This window comes from Miniopterus schreibersii, assembly GCF_964146895.1.
Source record: "Miniopterus schreibersii genome assembly, chromosome: 10".
Taxonomy (NCBI): domain Eukaryota; kingdom Metazoa; phylum Chordata; class Mammalia; order Chiroptera; family Miniopteridae; genus Miniopterus; species Miniopterus schreibersii.
The window spans coordinates 38,061,989-38,083,999 of NC_138110.1; the positions used below are offsets into that span (position 1 = coordinate 38,061,989).

The window sequence follows — 22,011 nt, forward strand, 5'->3', positions numbered from 1 at the left end:
CTGAAGTCAAGACTCCATTTTCAGTCACAATTTGCAGAGCTAATAGTTTTTCAAATGCCGCAGGAAGAATTCTTTACCAATTGCACAGTTCCCATGTTACAGGCTTCCAAAGAGAGGCTCTTTTCGTGAAATACTGTGCCAAGAGAACCACATCTTTGCAAGGTGATGGGAAGATGGTTAGAGACTCCGAACCTTAGAGTCAGCAGCTACTAAAGATCGTTTAGTTTGAATGCAACCCCTCATGTGTCCTCCAGCCTTTTAGGAATGAGGACATTGACTTAGGAAAAGTGGCATCAGAATCTGGGTCTTGTAAGTTCTAATCCATTACACTCATTCCCCTTTTTACTCCGCCATGTCTCTTGCCTCCCACTCATCAGCAGTGCAGTGTGAAAGAGAGCCATTGGCCAATGTATTGAAGTAGTCTGTTACAGAGAAATTAATTTTATTGTAAAATTACCTTAATTATATATAAAAATACCTCCTTTCCCCCATTTTTAGGAAGAAGTAAGTCTAATTTGGGCTGGGCGCCTCTTCATCTGGCGTGCTATTTTGGACATAGACAAGTGGTCCAGGATCTGTTAAAGGTATATTTATGACTTTAATTTTAAGTGAATATAATAAATATTGTTATGGAAATTATAAAAGTCTTAGGCCAATTGAGCCGTATGGTTTATTTAAAGCAATAGCTCATTACCAAAGACACTAATTGTTCTTTACTAAATACATGAATTCGGTTAGCCTGATTAATTGAAATTCTATCTTTTTCAGTCATTTGATTTTTACAGTATTGACTTTCTAAAATTTCAAAAGTGGACATGTGAATTCATGAAGATACTGTATATTTTCAGTTTTTTGAGCATAGCAGTTAAAAAATAACCAAAGTATATCCTAAGTAATTAAGAATTACAGAATTTTTTAATGAGCACCATATAATTTAAGACATATTTCTCAGTTTTGTGATTAATAATTTTTCACATACTGATATTTCTGAAGTTGGGTTGCATCTTAAAATTGATGTGTACATTTAAGTGGTGACGTCTTTTTTCCCCTGAAAACTTATTAAATTGGTGGCAAAAATACGGTATTTCATTGAGAAATGGTTTGCCTTTTTAAAATATGACTGTTTCTAAAGTTCAGTGATGGTGTATAGATTTTTAAAGAAAAGTAGCTTTTTATTTTCTACCTATCAAGTAGATTTTTACCTTTCAGGAAGTTTACTATTTACTCTTACTATGAAATGAATTTATTTATACTGATGACAACCAATCAACATTAACAACAACTTTAATTTTTGAAATACTTAATATATTTGTAAGAAATTGATTTATCTTTGTATATTTCTTAATATGTGAAGGATGTTTAAAGATTTCATATTTGCTAGGCTGGTGCAGAAGTAAACGTATTAAATGACATGGGAGACACACCGCTTCATCGAGCTGCCTTTACGGGACGAAAGGTGAGAGACATTCTGTACTCAATGTTTGCTAGTGAAATGTTTGGAAGAGCACTCACAAATGTTTTCTCTTTTACAACCATATGAATTGCAGCTGGGAAAAGGAACAAAAATGTATAAACCAGCACTTTGGGTCAAAAGCGGCTAAGCTGTTAGTTGGACAGTGAGGTCAAGTATGAAGGTCATGGAGACTTCCACTCTAGCATCCCTGATAGGAGCTCATTCAGTCTTCACTTGTGTACTACAGGGATGAGGGGACTCCTGATTGTCCCTTTAAAAAAGAGCAGCTTCCTAGAGGAATAATTTACATTGCTAAAACTCACCTGCTGTAAGTGTACATTTCATTGATTTTCAGTACATTTACACATTTGTACAACTGATCACCACAGTCTAGTATTAGAACATTTCCATCTCCCCCCAAAAGTTTCTTCATGCCTGTTTGCATTCACTCGCTGCTTCTAGTCCAAGCTTCAGGCTACCACTGCTTTGCTTTCTGTCTGTAGATATTTGCTATTTATAGAAATTTCTTATAAAAGTTGCATGATTCCATTTATATCTGGCTTCTTTTTAGCATAATATTGTTGAAGTTCATCCATGCTGTAGCATGTATCAGTAATTAGTTCCTTTTTGTGACAGAATAATATTTTGTTGTATAGGTATACTACATTTTTAAAATTTGGTTGCTGTTTATTAGAAAGACTCTGCCCATTGGATTACCTTGGCACCTTTATTGAAATGAATTGACCATAAATGTAAGGGTTTATTTTTGGATTTTCTCTTCTCTTCCTTTGATCTATATGTCTGTCCTTACACCAGTATCACCCTATCTTTATTACAGTAGCTTTATAATTAAGTTTTGATATTGAGTAGTATAAGTCCTCCAACTATGATGTTCTTTTAAAAATTATTTTGGATAATTCTCAGTCAAAAGTTTGTATGTCCATATAAATTTTAGAATCATCTTGTTAATTTCTCTAAAGACACCTATTGGAATTTTGATAGAAATTGTGTTTTCTTGAACCTGTGGTTCAGTTTGGGAAGAAATGCCATTTAAAAAATACTGAGTCATGAAATGCCTCTCCATTTATTTAGATCTTCTTTAAATTTCTCTCAGCAATGTTTTGGAGTTTTCAATGTACATATCTTGTACTCCTTTTGTTAAATCTATTCCTGGGCATATTATTCTTTTTAGTGCTATTGTGAATGGAATTTTTCTTTTAATTTTCTTTTTGCTACAGAAAGTCAGTTGATTTTTTTAAAATGTTGACCTTGTATCCTGTATCCTTGCTGGACTTGTTTATTAGTTTTATTAGGTTTTGGTAGCTTCCATAGTATTTTCTATATGCTTGACTATATCTTCTGCAAATAAAGATAAATGTGCTTTTTCGTTTCCTATCTGGATGCTTTTCCCCCTCCTTATTTTACTAGTTAGATTCCAGTACAGTGTTGAATAAAATATGGTGAGAGCAGAAATCCTCGCCTTGTTTTTGATCTTAGGGGAATAGTATCTAGTCTTTTACCAGTAAGCATGATGTTAGTTATAAGTTTCTTTTAAATACTCTTTTTTAGATAGAGAAAATTTTCTCCTACTTTTAGTTTGTTGAGAATTTTTGTCATAAATAGGTGTCAGATGTTTTTCTTGTCTTTTGAGATGATCATGTCACTTTTGTTCATTAGTCTTAATATGGTGTATTACATTAATTGATTTGGGGTGTTAAGCCAACCTTACATTCCTGTATAAATCCCATTTGGTATTGGTTAATAATCCTTTTTATATGTTACTGGAACCTGTTTGCTAATATTTTGTTAAGTATTTCTGGGATCTGTATTCATGAGAGATACTGCTGTGTAGTTTTCTTGAGATGTGTTTTTATAGCTTCATAGAATGAGCTGGGAAATGTTTTTCCTCCACTGTTTTCTGAAATAGTTTGTGAATGGTTGTTATTATTTCTTCTTTAAATATTTGATAGAATTCACCAGCAAAGTCATCTATGCTTGGACTTTCTGTGTTGGATGATTTTAAATTACTAAATCAATTTAATTCTATATAGCTCTGTTCAGATTTTTTTTTCTTCATTAGTTTTGGTTATTTTGTCTTTTTCTTTCTTTTTTTTTAGTATATCTTTATTGATTTCAGAGAGAGGAAGGGGGGGGGGAGAGAGAGAGAAACATCAATGATGAGAGTGTCATTGATTGACTGCCTCCTGCACGCCCCCCACTGGGGATCAAGCCCACAACCCCGGGCATGTGCCCTGACCGGGAATTGAACTGCGATTGTCTGGATCTAGGTCGAGACACTCATGCTCAGCCCCGGCTATTTTGTCTTTGTTGGTATTTTCCCATTTCACCTAAGTTGTCTAATTTGTTGGCATAAAGTTAATATTCTCCATAATTCTTTCCGTATCTGTAGGATTGGTAATGTTTCATTCCTGTTTTTGGTAATTTGTGTATTTCTTATTGTCTTGGTTAGTTTGGCTAAAGATTTATCAATTTTATTGATCTTTTTAAAGAACCAACATTTGGTTTCATTTACTTTCTGTATTGTTTTTCTGTTTATTTTATTTGTGTTCTGATCATTGTTTTTCTATTCTGCTTTATTTTTATTTTCTATTCTTTCTCTATTAAGGACTTAGATTATTGATTTGAGTTTTTTGTTCTTTTTCAGTAGAAGCATTTTTAAAATTTATTTTTTTAAAATTTTATTTATTTTTCATCCTTACCCGAGGATATTTTTTCCGTTGTTTTCAGAGGGGCAGGGGGAAAGAAAGAGAAACATCAATGTGAGTGAGACACATCAATTGGTTGCCTCCCACACATGCCCTGACAGGGGCCAGGGATCAAGCCTGCAACCGAGGCACGTGCCCTTGGTCAAAATTGAACCCGAGACCCTTCAGTCCCTGGGCCGATGCTCTAACCATTGAGCCAAACTGGCTAGGGCAGTAGAAGCATTTTTTAAAGGTATAATTTTTCCTCTTAGCTGCATATAATACATTTGGACATGTGCTTTTGTTTTCATTCATTTGAAGATATTTTTAAGTTTATGGTATAGCATTTGATCTATCCTGGAGAATGTTTCTTAAGTTCTTGAAAAGAATGTATAGCTATTTTAGGGTGGAGTATTCTATAAATGTTCATTAGATTAAGTTAGTTGATAAGGCTGTCATTCTTAACTTATTTTCTGTTTGGTTGTTTTATCAAATATAGAGAGTGTGGTATTGTGGGCATGTTAGGCTACATGACAATACAAAATTAAAGTTGCAGATGGAATTAAGGTTGGTAATCAGCTGACCTTAAGACAGGAAAATTAATCTGGATTATTTGGCTGGGCCCAGTGTAATCACAAAGGCCCTTGAAAGTATAAGAGGGAGGCAGAAGAGGAGTCGGAGTTGAGAGGGAGAAGTGCCTATGAGAGAATGACTGGAGAGATGCAGCATTTCTGACTTGGAAAGTGGAGGAAGGGGACCGCAAGCCAAGGAATGTGGGCAGCCTCTAGAAGCTGGAAAAGCAAGGAAATGAGTTCTTCTAAAAGCTTCCAAAAGGATTGCAGCTCTGCTGGCACTTTGATTCTAGCCCCGTGAGACTCATTTTGGATTTCTGAAGTACCGTATTGTAAGATAGTAAATTTGTGATGCTGTAAGCTGCCAAGTGTGTGTTAATTCATTACAGCATCAATAGAAAATGAATATACTTGCCCAGTCGGGCGTGGCTCAGCGGTTGAGCGTCGACCTAGGATCCAAGCGATCGGGGTTCGATTCCCGGCCAGGGCACATGCCCGGGTTGCGGGCTGCAGCCGATCAATGACTCTCAGCATTGATGTTTCCATCTCTCTCTCTCCCTCTCCTTTCCTCTCTCTGAAATCAATAAAGATATATATTTAAAAAAAAAAAAATGAATATACTTTAATGGGGAAAGCAGCCTCATGCTACCAGACCTGTAGGTTTTCCTGTTCGTTTCCTACTGAATTTGCTATTTTTACTGACATTGCCTCTTGGCCTTTTGCTCGAGATCAATTCAGTTCCCTTTGGCAGCAAAGCTACTGGTTTTCACTGCAGACCCTGGCCTGGTCAAACTTCTTTAGGGAGGGGTAGGGAGAATAGTAATAGCCTGTGACTAGAAGGCTGACTCCTGGTGTTCTTACCTGAAGTTTTAGTTCCTGTTGAGTGTGCCTCTCTGTTTTTTGTCTTTAGTGATTATCCAGCACCATGAAATGATGTTTTCTAATTTTGTCCAGTTTTAGAACTTATTTTTAGGATAACAGTTCTCTGATTTCTTCACACCACCATAGGGAAAAGTTGCTTTACCCCTTTTTCTTGATAATTTTTTGATTAATTGAATGATTTTGTAAATTAACTATGACATAGGGTATATTTCTTATGTATTCTGATTATTGACCATATCTCAACATGATCCCTAAGAGTTATTTTATAATTCCATAATTGGAAGGTTTCTATATTTATCATGAGTTGAAGAATACATTTATTACATTTTACACTTTTCATTATTCTAATGACTATATTTAATTTTTATGTAAACTATCATGAATCAGCCCTTTGAGTATGTGCTAAGCATGTTTGAATTAGGACATTTTATACCATTCCAGTCTGTTTGTTAATGTGTTGATTGATATTTGTGACCTAGATATGGAATCTTATTAATGCTGAGAATAAAGTACCTCTTATGGTAAAACAGTAAAAAAATAAAGGTAGTGGGTTAGTTGCTATGCTGGACTCTGTGGGGTTTCAAGTAGTTTAATTTGTCTGATCATTAATAAACTACTTGATGTTTCCTTTTATATCCCTGCACTTCTCATTATTTTCTGTGTACTTAACTTCTTTGCCATCTATTTCCTCATGGCCTGAGTCTACCTATTCTTGAAAGTGAAGATCAAATGCTGTCTCCATAAATTCTTTCCTGACTTCCTGTAGCTGGAAGGAAGCTGTGCTTTTCTACATTTCCCAAGTGTATTATAGCGCTTTTTTCATCTTCTACCTTGTATCATAGCAATTGTTACGTATGTCTTAACTCTACTGCTAGATTGCAGTCATCTTGCTTTCAAGGAATGAACACATGTCGTTTTTTGTATCATCCACTAGTATCACCCAAGTCTTACTGTCCACCTCTGTAATCACCTAGATCAAATCAGTTCATTATGCTTTTTGGTTATTTACATTTTTAACACTTCCACTATTTTCTTGAGCTCTGAACATGAGACCGTTCTAAGTTGGGCCTTTGTTTGATTTGAACGTTAGCACATATGTTTTCTCTTGTATTAGAAAATAAAATTTAGATGAAGCTAAATGGTTACATCACATAGGAAACGTTAAAAATGTATGCGCTGAATATCTAAGCATGAATGAATTTTGCAAAAACTTTAATTTCTGATTGTACTCATGAAAGGAATTAAATTCTTACTTCAATGTAATCTTTTACCATGAAGATAAATTATCTTATGATAATAAGATTCTGTGATTTAATAAATAGAATGATGAATCGAACAGGGATTTGGTTTGTTTATATAGCATTTTAAATTCTTGTCCTTTGGAATACATAAAATGCAGCTCCCAAAATTTTGAGGGACCTCTGGGCTTTTCTTGGTACATTAGCGACCCCTAGTGTTTCTTAATAAAAATGAATATACCAGAATTTTAAGATGTATTTAGCAGTTGTTCCTTACTTTATTTTTCTTTTCTTTTCTTTTTAAAATATGTTTGTTTGTTTTTTTATTGATTTTTAGGGAGAGAGGAATGGAGAGGGAGAGAGAGATAGAGACATTGATGAAACATCCATCGGCTGCCTCCTGCACGCCCCCTACTGGGGATCGAGCCCATAACCTGAGCATGAGCCCTGACCAGGAATCAGTCCTTGGGGACTTCTTGGTGCATGGAATGACACTCAACCAAAATAGCCACACCAGCTGGGCTCCTTACTTTATTTCTCAAATGCAGTTCAAATTCTGAAATTTTTACATCTTTTGTAATCAATTTAAAATAGGGATACAATCGGTGTAGTAAATAATTGGATTGTGGTGCTAATCTTTGGTTTGACTTACTGTTTTCTAAGAAAGCTGAGAATACATTTAAAACAAGTGCTTCCTATGCTCTGTGGCTCAGGAATTGTGTATCTCTCACCTCACATGCACATACAAGATACATATAATCCTGGGTTTATTAAGCTTATCTATTGTTCTGTAGAATATCGTTCTTCATGCTTATGTATCATTTACTATGTGTCAGGCACTGTCCAAACAACTGGACACGTTTCATATAATGGAAAATGACAATCCTGAAGTGGAGGTATAAAAACTATTTCTTGTAGGTTGGGCTGAGATGGAGATTGGTGTGCAATAGGTGTATCGGAGTGCTGAGGGATCACACCCGTAAGGTGTGGAAGGAAGGGGAGGAAGCAGGAGTGGGCAGAGGCTGTATTCTTAAGAAGTGCCTCCACAGGGAACTTTGCAGACAAGATGACCCTTCAAAGCTGTCCCAATTTGGGGTGAGAGGGCTTGATCCCTGGGATGGCCTATCAGTGGATTCAGGCTGCTGTAGTAAGAGGGTGTGACCTTGCATGAGGCAGCTTTTTCCAGCTGACATTATGTGAAGTAGCTGACAACTAACGGCTGCTTCCCAGGCACTCCCAGCATCTGGGACAGTAAGTCCTTTATTCCTCAAGGGGGCCTGGGTGGTATATCATAGCTCAGCTTCACTTCTTTGTACACTTCTGGGAGCGGCTCCTTCAGGCTTCCAGTGGGCCCCTCCTCAGGGAAAACTGAGAAAAAGATTGGTGGGACAGACTATAGCCCCTGCTGCTAGAGTTGGCCTTGGAGATCTCCTGAATCATCTGCCGCCTCTATTCTCCATTCTAGATTCCTGCGCCCCTTGGCTAGCACATCTGGTCTGCATGCTTACCTGATGGTGTGACGCAGGCCTCATCCCTGGGGGTCTGAGCCCTTGGTTACCAAGCCCTTCTCAGACTGAGGTTGCTGTACTTGTCCAGTTACTGCCAAAATAGGACAAGCGAATACAGACACACCCAAGTGTACCATCTGCATGCCAAACATGTTCTTCTACGTCCCCACTGTGATCAGTCCTACTCTCTTCTCATGTTGAGGTTCATTCACATCTGCCGAGTTGGTGACTTCTTGCCTGCTGGTCTGCTGACACCGGAGTCCAGTCCCAGGCAGCCTTTCCCGTCTCCTGCCGTATGGATTCGAACATTGAAGAATCTGAAGAAGTCAGCCAAGCATTGTGCTTCCTAATCTATTCGGGGAAGTGCAGGGTGGAATAATTTGTTATTTACTTTAGAGGCAGTACCTTTTGACCAGCTTCATCTAATTCTCAGCCTCTCATAACTACAAATCTAGTCTCTTACTCCATGAGTTTGGGTTTTCTGTTTTTGGGGTTTTGTTTGTTTGTTTGTTTTAGATTCCACAAATAAGTGAGATCATAGAGTCTTTCTGTCTGACTTATTTCACTTAGCATAATGCCCTCAAGGTCTATCCATGTTGTTGCTAATGGGAGGATTTTCTTATTTTCTGTCGCTGAGTAGTAGTTGCGTATGCATGTGCATGTATGTGTGCGTATCACATTTTCTTTATCCATTTATCCATTGATAGGCACTAAGGTTGTTTCCATGTCTTGGCTGTTGTGAATAATGCTGCAGTAAACACGGGGGGGGGGGGTGTGTGTGTGGCAGATATCTTTTAGTGTTTTTGTTTCCTTTGGATATATACCCAGAAATGGAATTGCTGGATCATGTAGTAGTTATATTTTTATTTTTTTGAGGAAACTCCATACTGTTTTCCATAGAGGTTATACTGATTTACAGTCCTACCCACAGTGCACAAGGGTTCTCTCTTCTCCATATTCTCACCAGCATTTGTTTGTTTCTTGTTGTTTTGTTTGGTTTTTGGGTGCTAGCCATTCTAACAGGCCTGAGGTGAGATCTCGTTGTGCTTTTGATTTCCCTAATGATTAGTGATGTTATGTACCTTTTCATGTACCTGTTGGCCTTTGAATATCTTCTTCGGAAAAATGTCTATTAGGTCCTTTGCCCATTTTTAAAAATTGGGTTGTTGTTTTGCTATTTAGTTGCATGAGTTTTTGTATATTTTGGATATTAACCCCTTATCAGATACATGATTTGCAAATATTTTCTCCCATTCTCTGGATTGCCTTTTCACTCTCTTCAAAATGCTCCTTGATGTACAAAGTTTTTAATTTTGATGTCCAATTTATCTATTTTTCTTTTTTTTTGCCTCTGCTTTTAGTGTCTTAAGTCATTGCTAAATCCAGTGTCATGAAGCTTTCTTCCTACGTTTTCTTCTAAGATTTTTATTGTTTTAGCTCTTACTTTTAGGTCTTTGATCCCTTTTTTTTTTTTTTTTTTGGTTTTTTTTTTGTTTTTATGTGTAAGGTACAAATTTAGCTTTTTTGTGTGTATGGATATCCAGTTTTCCCAGCACCATCTGTTAAAAAGACTGTCCTTTCTTTTTTGAATGGCCTTGGCAGCCTTGTCAGAAGTCATTGGATCATATATGTGAGAGTTTATTTCTGGCCTGTTTATTTTGTTGGTCTGCTAGTCTGTTTTATGCCATCACCACACTTTAAAAAAAAAAATGTTTTTATTGATTTTTTTAGAGAGAGGAAGGGAGAGGGATAGAGAGATAGAAACATTGATGAGAGAAAAACATTGTTCAGCTGCCTCCTGCACACCCCCTAGTGGGGATGGAGCCCCAGAACCCAGGCATGTGCCCTGACTTGGAATTGAACCAGTTACCTCTTGGTTCATGGGTCGACCGTCAACCACTGAGCCTCACCGGCCAGGCTACCGCACTATTTTGATTACAGAAGCTTTGAGGTAAGTTTTTGAAATCAGATCTCCAGCTCTGTACCTCTTTTTCAGTACTGGTTTGGTTATTCCGGGTCCCTGGAGATTACATATGAATTTTAGGGTGAGATTATGTATTTCTGGGGAAAAAAGACATCACTGGGATTTTTTTTTTTTTCAGTGTAAAATTTTTATATTTAGAATTAGCCATCTGGACTCAGTTTAGATGATCCCAATTTTGTTGGCAACATCCAAAGCATCCTCGTCAGGAGCCAGGTGAACATATGCCGTTTTGTCTCCATCAGGCCTGTCAGGGTGTTGACCTGGGCCACGTCAGTGTCATAGAGCTTCTTGGTTTGATGCGGTGCGTGTTGGCCTTGACATCTACAATGAACACAAGTGTATTGTCTTCTGTCTTCTTCATGGCTGACTCGGTAGTCAGGGGGAATTTGCTGATGGCTCAGTAGTCAAGCTTGTTTCTCCTGGGTGCGCTTTTCTGAGGATACGTAGGCTGCCTTTGGAGCCTCAGTATCTTCGGCCACTGGAAAGTGGGTAACATGCGGATCTTCTTTTTTGTGTGGCTGTGGATGCCCTTCAGCACTGCTTTCTTTGCTTCCAAGCCTTTGCTTTGGCTTCAGCTTTGGGAGGGACAAGGGCTTCCTTCTTTGCTTTTGGTGCCATCTTCGTAAAAAGGATTTCCAAGAACCATCATTGGGGTTTGATAGGGATTGCATTGGATCTGTAGATTGCTTTGGGTATTAGTCACATCTTAATATTAAGTCTTCCCATCTATGAACACTAGATGTCTTCCCATTTATTTTTGTATTATTTAAATTTTTTTTTTAGCTATGGTTGTAATTTTAGTGTACAGATCTTTCACCTCCGTGATTAAGTTTATCTCTAAGCATTTTATTCTCTTCGATACTATTATAAATGGAGTTATTTTTCCTAATTTCCTTTTCTGATTGTTCATTTTTATCTTTGTCCATTTTTAAGTTGGGATATTTGTCTTTTTATTGAGTTGGAAAAGTTCTTTATATATTCTGGATACACAATTCTTAATTAGATATATGATTTGAAGTATTTTTTATTCTGTGGGTTGTTCTACTTTATTAGTATGAACTCTTTACATAAAGTATGAAAACACTTCTCTAAAATTGTTACCTTTAAAATGATAGGAAATGCTAAGGTATTTTATAAGAATACACTTTATTAAAATATTAGACTTACCCATTTCTCTATTTATAAAATGTGGTAGTTAGTACATTTTATAAAATAATATTGTCATGAAAAGTCTCTTTATGGACCCTATCTAATATCCTGGAAAACATGATATATTAGGTGAAAGGAGTATAATAACATAAGCAACTATATCGTATAAATAAAACTGTTTTTAAAAAAATCTCAAACTTATGCATAGGAAAAATGATTAGAAAGAAATACACCAAAATGTTTATAGTGATCATATAATGACTAGGACATGAGTATTTTGTTTTTTTTAATTTTATTCTGTGTGTGTTTTTAGATTGTATTTAAATATTTTTATTACAATTTTTAAAGAGAATGTAGGAAATTTTATGGCTCATGGGAAAATACACACGTAATGACATAGGTGTCACTTCATATGTATCATTGGACCATCATCCTAGCGGTTAGAACAGCGCTGTATTCCATCCTGCCTTAGGGTAGACTAAAGAACACGTGTTACCATCTCCCCTCCCAGCGTGCTACACATCCTGGTAAAACTAAGGATCAAATCTCTAATTCTGTCCTGCAGATTGCCTGCATTCTTCATTGTTTCTACTGTCTTGTTAAGTTTTATAACTGAACTGGCCCAGTGATACTGGACTTGTATATAGTATTACCAATATATTTGAAATTCCTAGTAGGTCAGTAGACAGAGTAAATATGAGCTATGTTGCTTTTTTTTGCTGTTTAATATTGACTTTAGGAGATCATTTGCTTTATTGTAAACCACTATTTCAATAGTGGTATGTCTTAGCAGTCTAGTACTTTAGAAAATAACATTCTATTTCTTATAAATAGCAAAAGTAATTTAAAAGCATCTAGGTCTGTTGCAGAAATTTTTTCAATGGGCTTTGGAAGAATGTACTATCCGATATAATTTAAATAATATCTTTGTTAACATACATTAGTTTGATCACACGAATCAATTTGGTTTAAAACCCCCAGGTAATTTACTTAAAGATCAGTTACAGAAGTTAGAAGTATTCTTTGTTAGTTGTGGACTGGAGGTTGTTTAGGCAACCATTAATTATTGTGATTAGTTGAATCGTAGTGTTCAATTTATTGTAGTTACTTAGTATTCACTTACTGTAGACAAAACTTCTGTGTCATAAAAATTCCTACGTTGTACTTTTCTCTATTGTAGAAATTCAGTTGTAATTAGTAATTTGTGAAAGGGCTATAATAAAATAAAGTCTTGGTTTAATTATAGCTAAAAATAATTTCTCTTTTTTAGGAGTTGGTAATGCTTCTTTTAGAATATAATGCTGATCCCACTGTTGTTAATGGGAGTGGACAGAGAGCAAAAGAAGTCACTCATGATAAAGAAATTAGAAACATGCTAGAAGGTAAATATTATGGATCTTAACATAATTAGCATTTACTTTCATTATAGTCAAGGTTCAGAATATGAGTAGAAATTGCTTCTAACATGCCAAAATAGATGGCACTGGGCCTGTGTGCTAAAGATAGTGTAATTTGAGAGTCATTGATTAGACACAAAATTATCTATATCAGAATTTCCTCAAAGCTTTCAAACTCTTAACTTGATACAACACCATGGCAAGTTTTTAAAAACTGTATATCAAATCTCCAACAAAATTAAAAGTAGAAAATTAGAGATGTGAAGGAGTATGGCTGATAGGCTGCAGAAGCATGACCATGGAGGAGTGCAGAGTACAGGACAGAGAAACTACAGAGGCATGGCTATTGGGAGTCATTTGATATTGGAGAAGATAGCTATGGCCAGCTCCATTAGCCAGCTGCTAGTAAATTCTTGATGATCAGCTTCATTGTTATGAACTTCAAAGATTAAATTGCACTCAAGACATATGAGTCTGCAGTAACTCAGAGGGATTTCTTAAAAGAGTTTAAGATAATACACACACACATACACACATACATATTTATTTTTTGTTAATCCTCACCTGAGCATTTTTTTTTCATTGATTTTTTTTTCCCCCAGAGAGAGTGGAAGGCAAGGACGGTGGGAGGGAGGAAGAGAGAGACATCAATGTGAGAGAGACACATCGAGGGGGCTAGTCTGGGTGTGGAAATAAAAACATGAGAACAGAAGATGGTTGTATATAGTAATGTTAGTAGTTTCTTAAGGCAAAGCTAAACTGTTCCAGCTATTTCTGGACTCAAGAGATGTGTTCCCTGTAGTTGAAATGTGATGGCATGCAGTGTTTCATGTAACAGCGCATGGTAATTACTAACTACTAGTAAATGTTCATTATTTCATAGAAAGACCTGAGCAGCCTTCTGTAGTCCCTTCTTTCAGCATTTGCACAGGACATTGTACATGTTTTAAGTGGGATAACTAAGCCTTTCTATGAAATTGCTTCTTTTCTGTAAGCCAAGGCAATTCAACTCTATCAGAACTGAGACCTCATTACATATTCCAGCCGCTTAAATCAGATTGCCCATTGCTCTCATTCCCTGCAAGTATGATTTGGGGAGCTGCATAGGGTGGTGATAAGAGCATGGCCTCTGGAACCAGCCCACCCAAGTTCAAATCCTAGCTCTTCTACCTCTTGGCTGTGTGACCTTAGTTAAGTTCTTTAATCTCTTTGGCCTCAGTTTCTTCATCTATAAAATTGGATAATAGTAACACTTAATAGAGTAGTTATGAGGATTTAATACTTTTAAAGTGCTTAGAATAGCACTTGGCACATAGTTAAGTGCTATAGTATTTGTTAAAGAAGTAAATTTGTATTCTTATGTGGAAGTATGTAAGTATGTATACATCTAAATACATTTATATGGTTTGTACATTTTCCTACCAATGCTATTTCTTATTACTTTTCACATTCTAACGTTCTGGAAGGCACGGCCCCCTCTACCCATTTATCTACCTTTCCAAGGCAGATGTGTAATACTATTTCAGCATAAGAAAATAATTCATAATTATTTGTGATGCTATTATAGTGAGTAATATACTTAAAGACTTCTGAATTGAAAACATTCATTTGAACCTGAAAGAAGTTGAAATCTGAATCTGAAATGTAAGGCAATGAGAATAACAATAACGACAAACTGATTTGAATTACAGTCCAAAACATTGTGACTTTTCTCACCATGACCTCTTTCTTCTTTATACATCTTTGTAATGAATTGGCTACTAGGATCCTGACTAACTGGAGTAATATATCTATATTTTTTCCTTTTGCAGCTGTAGAAAGGACTCAACAAAGAAAGCTTGAAGAGTTACTTTTAGAAGCAGCAAGAGAAGGCAAAACAGCGGAACTTATAGCTCTGGTAAAAAAAAAAAAAAAAAGCATTATTTCTTTACTTTGCACTTCAGGAAAATTTTTACTTAATGATAACTTTATAATTTTAGTAGCATTGTGGGACATAAATACTCAAGATCATAATAATAGAACAAAAGTCTTTAAATATCTAAAAGCACTTAGCATGGTAATAGTTTACTCAGGCTACATTTTAAATGTTGATTTTTTCTCTGAGTGTCTGATATGCATCCTCACCCCCTACTGAAAACCTGATGGATTAAGAATCTGACTTTTCAAGGCAAGTACTTGAAGCATAATGTGTAGGGTCTTATAAAGGAATAGGGTTCTCTAATTTCGATATGCAGTTTCTGGGAGGTGTGCTAAACTTCTAGAAAGTAACATACAAATGAGGGACAGTATTTTGGAGTATTTATATCATGTTAGAACAGACTGAAAGCTTTACCCACTTTCTTTCTTCTTAAGAGCCCTATTTTCCAGTTTCCATTTCCTGCAGAGCTTCATTAAACATGAAACTCTAAATTGGCTCTAAATTCAAGACTAAAGCATTGACATTTGCTTTAAAGTTATTTCAGCTCCTTTGAAAGGCCTCTTTGGTTTCCAAACATAGTGTCTAAAACATTTTTTAACTTTGTGAAATGGAAACTATATAAAGAAGTTTTTAAAGTAGTGAGCTGGGAACCAAAAATGCAGTTGAAGTTCAGCATTTATACTTTTAGCACTTACGGTTCTAACTCTTCTCAGTGACTCTCTGGTAGACACAATCTATAATTTCACTGTTGCAGTGTGAATTGCAAGACTGGCAGGAACAAGCAATCTTACTGTGGGTAGGGTGACACTGGTGTAGTGTGTGGTGTCTATTGTCAGGGGAGTGTGGGGCTTGGGATTCCTTGGCACCTTGAGGACAGCATGGGGAGTGAATGCATTGGCTGGTTTAGTGAGCAAGAAGCTGACAGCTCCAGATGCCAAGGAGCCCTCTGTATGCCAGGCTCTGTGGTATGAGGCTTCACCTGAACGCTCTTACACCTTCGTGTGTTTTATGGGAGAAAGTCTGTCTTTCAGATATAATTCTGCATTGCATTTCTTCAATTGTTAGCTCAACAGACCCAATCCTCCTGATGTTAACTGCTCGGATCAGCTAGGAAATACTCCCTTGCATTGTGCAGCTTACCGGGCTCATAAGCAGTGTGCCTTAAAGCTTCTAAAAAGTGGAGCAGACCCTAATCTGAAGAACAAAAATGGTAAGCATGTTGGTGAAAGCCATTGTTGGCCATTTTCAAGGTATAAAAAGAAGTCAATACCATATAAAATTGTTTTGTTTTAGTATCTAGCCTTTGTTAAACTATGTGATTCCTACTTAATTTTGAAGTCAAGGCATTCACACAAAAGAAAAAATAGCTTTAGTAATTTACTTCCTAGTTAAGACTTAAATGTTTGATAATGCCTCCTCCATAGGAAGCGCTAATGACTAAGGTAGATTTCTACCCTCACAGGAAAGATAAGTATGGTTGAGTCTCATTATCTGTACTGCTCACATTCCCTAAGGTGGTTGTGAACACTGAATTAATGAATGCTGAACCATAGTTCCGGGGGTGGTACAGAGTTACATTCCTGCAAGCTTCTGGTCACAATATTTTTGTCTACTGATCAGTACGTCACCTTGTTCTATGTGTTTCTATTAAAAAACTCCTTATTTCATGTATATTATTGATTGATTACCACTGAGCTCACTGCCAACAGCACTGGAACACAGGCCTGAGCAAAGCTTATCTAACACACACATGTTCCCCATAGGGCACATCACAGCCTTCTTGTGCTTAGGAACACTGGACACTACTTTACCACCGTGCTTGGCAGCTAGCTTCAACAGCAGAATCACAGATAAAAGGCCAAAAATATGAAAAATGTGACACTAGACCCTGATGAGAACTCTTGTTTATTGTATGAGAACTGAAATAAGAAGGCAGGGATCACCTTCTCTGCCTCGGCTGGGAACATGTGCATTAGAAGACTCACATTTTCACCACTCTGGACATGCCCGTGAAGGGCTGAGAAACTGCCATGAGTATTAATTGGAGGGTTACAAAAAATTTAGCAATAGGCAATTTTATAAGTATGCAATTGATAAAATTTAAAGAGCATCAACCATACATGCATGACAATATCAAAGACTGAGTGGGACGATGAGGAGAGAAGCTCCGAAAGGCGTCCTAGGTATTCATTCGGGGGGGAGCACCCCATCAGGGCTTTTATGCATCATTCATTAGGATGCTTCCCTCTGCCCGTCACCGGCCCGGATTAGGGCTTGTCAGTGGTACCACAGCACCCTGTGTTCACCTCCGTCGTAGCCTAAATCAGACTCCATGGTAATTGTTGGCATATGTAGCTATCTCCCATTAGACCGAACTCTTAAGGGCAGGGCTGATATTTTACTGTCTGTTTTACCCAGCACCTAGAGTAAGGTACAGCACATGCTGCCTTATACATGGTGCGTGTTTGTTGAAGGTCTGGGTAAAGAAATAGCTTTACAGGGAACAGGTATATGATATGGGCCCTGAAGCCCTAATAGTGTTTTTAAAAATCATCTCTAAATACTTCTGTTTGTATCTCTAACAAAAGCCTCCCCACCCTGATTTTTTTTTTTTTTTTTTTTTAAATAAGCAATACCATTATTATCTAGTAAGATATTGATAAGCAGGAAGCTGGGAGAGGGTATCCCACACAGAGGGAAGATGGTGAGAAAGACAATAAGGTGAAAAATGCAAGTCAAGCCCGGCCGGGCGTGGCTCAGCGGTTGAGCATCAACCTAGGATCCAGGCGGTCAGGGTTCGATTCCCAGTCAGGGCACATGCCCGGGTTGCGGGCTTGACCAATGACTCTCTCATCATTGATGTTTCTATCTCTCTCCCTCTCCTTTCCTCTCTCTGAAATCAATAAAGATATATTAAAAAAAAAGGAAAAAAGAAAAATGCAAGTCAAGTTTAGGTGACATCCCCAGCCCGGCGCATCCAGGTGCCTGCAGGGGAGCAGTACCAGGTGATCCTGGCGATGCGCCGTAGGCCCGTGCTGTGGAAAGCCTTGAAATGCCAGACTACTTACCCCTTGATTTAAAGGGCAAGGGACCCTGGAGAAGAAATAGGTGAGCAGTGGAGGGATGAGGTGCTTTCAAAAGATTAACATGGTTGCAGTATCTGGGATAGGTTTCGACAGGCCCAGGACTACAGGGAGGGATCAGTAGGACCATTGAAGTGGTTTCAGGTGAGAGGTAATGAGGACCTGAACTTTATTGACGACATCGGTGAGAGTAGGAGGAGAAAGATAATTACAGAATTTCCTGCTTGTCCTCTCTTCCCTTGACTGGCCCTTATCCTCTAGACTAGCATTACCCAGGAGATATATATATATATAGATATATATATATATATATAGATAGATAGCATTCACATATGTAATTTTAAATTTTCTAGTAGCCACAGTAACAAAGTACAAGGAAACAGAATGAAATGAATTTTAATAATGTATTTTATTTAAAGCAATATACCTAAAATACCATGTCAACATGTAATCAACATAAAAAAAAAATTAGTGATTATTTTACATTCTTTTTAGTATTGTGTCTTTGAAATCTTAACGTCGCATCTCAGATTCCAGGTCCTGAATAGCCCCATGTGATTAGTGCCCACCGTGCTGGACAGTGCAGCTCTAGACATACCTGTTTGAGGCTCTCTGGTTAACCATACTGCCCTAACCCTGCGTATGCTTTTCTCTGCCAGAAATGCCTTTTTCCTGCTTGTCCATCTGGTAAACAAACCCTAGTCTCACTTTGAGTTAGCTCCAACTCTCTTCCCCAGAGAGGCTTTCCTTGTATCTCTTAGATATAGGTTCTTAGTGGAATAAAAGTTAGAAGAAAAGTTGGGGCATGGAAAAGGGAGGCACTCAGGAGACAGGAGAGAAATACCAGTCCCATGGAAGCCAAAGGAAGAGATAAAATGCAGAGTAAAGGAGTAGGATGTTTTCGTTGTCATTTGCAGCTTAGACTGAAGATCAACAGTGAGCAAAGGCCATTGAATCCAGTGACTCAGTGCCCAGGGGTCCTTCCTGAAAGAGCAGTTTCCACAGACCATTGAGCAAAAGCCAGGCTAGGGGTTAAGGATTGAGTAGGAAATGAAGAAGCCGAGGCAGCGCTACTTGTCTTCTACTTTGCAGTATTTAAGAACAGAAGGAATGGCTCCTTGGCCAAGTGGAAGACTTTTTAGGTAAAGAGAGACTTAAACATGTTTAAAGTTAAGGAAGACTTAAGGCAACAGAAAAAGAGCTTGATGATTTAATTGTGACAGAAAATGTAATTTTTAAAAAGGTAATAGCAAAAAAAAATAGAAACATACTTGATAAAAGATGCTTAGTTTTTTATGGAGGCAATTGATACACGCAACCGAAGGGCAAAAAAGAAAACCTGAAAAATGGAGAGACCTACCATGTTTTTGGTGGGAAAAACTTAGCATTGAAAGGCTAACAGTTCTCCCCAAATTAATTTGTACATTCAGAGCAATTCCAGCCAGAGTCCTCAGAGGGTTTTCATGGAACTTGACTCGCTGATTCTACATTTATATGCCATTAAAATCCTACTTTTTATCAGGCATCAACAGTTTTTCCATATTGTTCTTGGAAACATAATCTTCATGACTTGCCTTCTAGATAGTAGTATTTCACATGGATATAATATAATTTTTGCCCCCAAACTCCAGTGTTAAGGACAACAATTATTTATTTTTTCTATGACTAAATTTTTTTAGTCTTTTTTTTTTTTTCAAACAAGGATGTTTAAAATTTTTAATCAAATTTGTTGAGCCTCTTCTTTGATTTCTTCTAGCCCTTCTAAGCTTAGGTAGAGATTTAGTAAATATTCTGCTGTTTTTCCCTAGTTTATCTGTAATCACATTCATTCATTCAGCAAATCTGAGCTCTGCTGTGTGCCAGGAACTGTACACGCTGGAGCTCCAATAGCGAACAAAACCCAACAGTCCCCATGCCCTTGGAGTATATATTCTGGTGGCAGGAGATGGACAAAACATAAATGCACATATAATGCCAGGTGATAAGGTGCAGAAAATTATAAAATCGGATGAAGCAGAGTGATGGCTGTGGGGAGGAGCTGTTTTGGAAGGAGGGCGCAGGAAGGCCTCCCTGAAGTGACTGAGCCGGGAGCTGAACCGAGTGAGGGGGTGAGCCCGGAGGGTGTCTGGCAGAAGAGCACTGAGAGCAGCGGGCAAGCCGCGTGTGAAAGCTCTGGGGTCGGACAGCGCTTGGTATATTTGAAGAAGAAAGCTGCCAAGGCGCCTAGAGCGGGGGGAGGTAGGTAACCTCAGAAAGGTAGCCAGAGGCCCAGCCCTGCTGGAGGGTTTTGAGCAGGAAAAGTGACGTGAGAGTGTATGTCAGGATGGGACACATTTGCTAATCACATATCTTTACACTTACCCTTCATCACACGTCTTTCCCTTTCCATTGTTTTGTTACGCCTTCCTCATACATTTGAAGAATTTACTTGCTTTTTGTTGAGTTTTCTGTTCTTATTGCCTCATCTGTTTCTTCCTTTGCCAGTATTTCACTTTTAATGGTTGTTTTTGTAATATATATATTTGTTTTAAGTATATCTTTATTGATTTCAGAGAGAGGAAGGAAAAGGGAGAGAGAAACATCAATGATGAGTCATTGATCGGCTGCCTCCCGCACACCCCTACTGGGAATCAAGCCTGCAACCCAGGCATGTGCCCTGACAGGAATCCAGCTGAGATCTCCTGGATCATAGGTCGATGCTCAACTGCTGAGCCACGCCCGGCCCAGCTATTTTTGTAATATTTTAATATCTGATAAGGTTTCCCCTTGCCACTCTTCTTTTTTGAGGGTTTTCTGGGACATTTTCATCTGTTTATTCTTCCAGATGGCATTTAAAATAATTTTCATAGATTCTTAGTAAAAATACTGTTGGCATTTAATTGAAATTGCATTCTTTGTAAATTAATTTGAGGCGTGTTGACATTTTTACTTAGTTTTCTCATTAAGGGAAAAATCTGTCATGTAAAATTTAACTATGGGATCATTCCTGTTTTTTACTTTACTCTGTTGTGGTTGATAGGAGATGTAGTGCTATTCTGAAACGACCTGTGTGATGCCCATCCAGGTAGGGAGGCTATTTCATTCAGTTCAAAAGCATTTTGTTGATTCTTACTGTGTGCCAGGCACTTTTGGCATTGAATGCAGAAATGAGGGCTCTGTGCTGGGAATTCAGCTTGCTGGCAGGAGTTCAGAATTTATTTTGGTATTAGGGCAGAATTCTATGAAAGAAATCACACTGTCGTCCTCCTCTCTGCCTACAGGAATAATTTCTCAAGCGCCCTATAGATAGGATGAAAATAACAGAGTTGGTAGACCTTTTTATAAGACAAAAATTCTTACGTGCTAGCTAGAAAATATAAAGTGATTATTAATTTCTCAGTTAACATTATAAAAAGGTTTTTCCCCACTAAAGAATATATGGTCAGCCCCAGTTTTACCCATTAGCATTTCTGTAACTCTACCTTTAAAATAAACCTTAAGCCCATCAACTTCTCTCCATATTTACTACTGTCTGTATTTTGCTACTAACTCTCTAGTCCAGGCCACCAGTATCTTTCACTTAGACTATTATTATTGCTTTTCTCTTGCCCACATTTACAAGCTATTTTCCACAGCAGCAGCCACAGTGATAGTTTATAAAAAACTTTATTATAGAAATCATCAAAGCTTTAAAAATAGAATAGTGTAATTAATTGATGTACACATTATCCTCTTTCAGGAATTATCAATAATGATCACTCTCCTAATACGTTATTTCATCTATATATATTTTATATCTATAGAAGAGAGGGCTCCTTAAAAAACCAACAAAACATGACCATATGATAGTTGCACAACTCTGAATATACTAAAAAGCATTGAATTATACACTTTAAATGGAGGAGTTGTATGGTATGTGAATTACATCCTGACAGAACTATTAAAAAACATAGCCATGACAGCAAGATCCTGTTAGTAATATTAGTTTCTAAGAAGCATCAAATAGCCAAAGTTCACATTTCCCCAATTATCCTTACAATTTTTTTAAAAATACTTTGACAGAGTTTTAAACATACTCTTCCATTTAAAACCCTTCAGTGGCTTTACATCCTATTTAGAATAAAATTCACACTCCTTATACTG

General features: G+C 37.3%; 1 protein-coding gene and 1 pseudogene across 3 annotated transcripts in view; one reads left to right on the forward strand and one right to left on the reverse strand.

The window, feature by feature from the left end:
• OSBPL1A (oxysterol binding protein like 1A) overlaps positions 1–22,011 on the forward strand; it is a 164,131-nt gene that overhangs the window by 16,808 nt on the left and 125,312 nt on the right. For both annotated transcript variants that reach the window (XM_081148382.1, XM_081148383.1), the window contains exons 3-7: positions 499–584; positions 1,382–1,456; positions 12,762–12,873; positions 14,700–14,785; positions 15,872–16,016. In XM_081148382.1, the coding sequence (XP_081004508.1) occupies positions 499–584; positions 1,382–1,456; positions 12,762–12,873; positions 14,700–14,785; positions 15,872–16,016 (504 nt within the window). The remainder of the gene's footprint in view (positions 1–498; positions 585–1,381; positions 1,457–12,761; positions 12,874–14,699; positions 14,786–15,871; positions 16,017–22,011) is intronic.
• Positions 10,502–10,975, reverse strand: LOC308562579 (large ribosomal subunit protein uL23 pseudogene; annotated as a pseudogene). Its single transcript has one exon. The product of its transcript is annotated as a large ribosomal subunit protein uL23 pseudogene (transcript).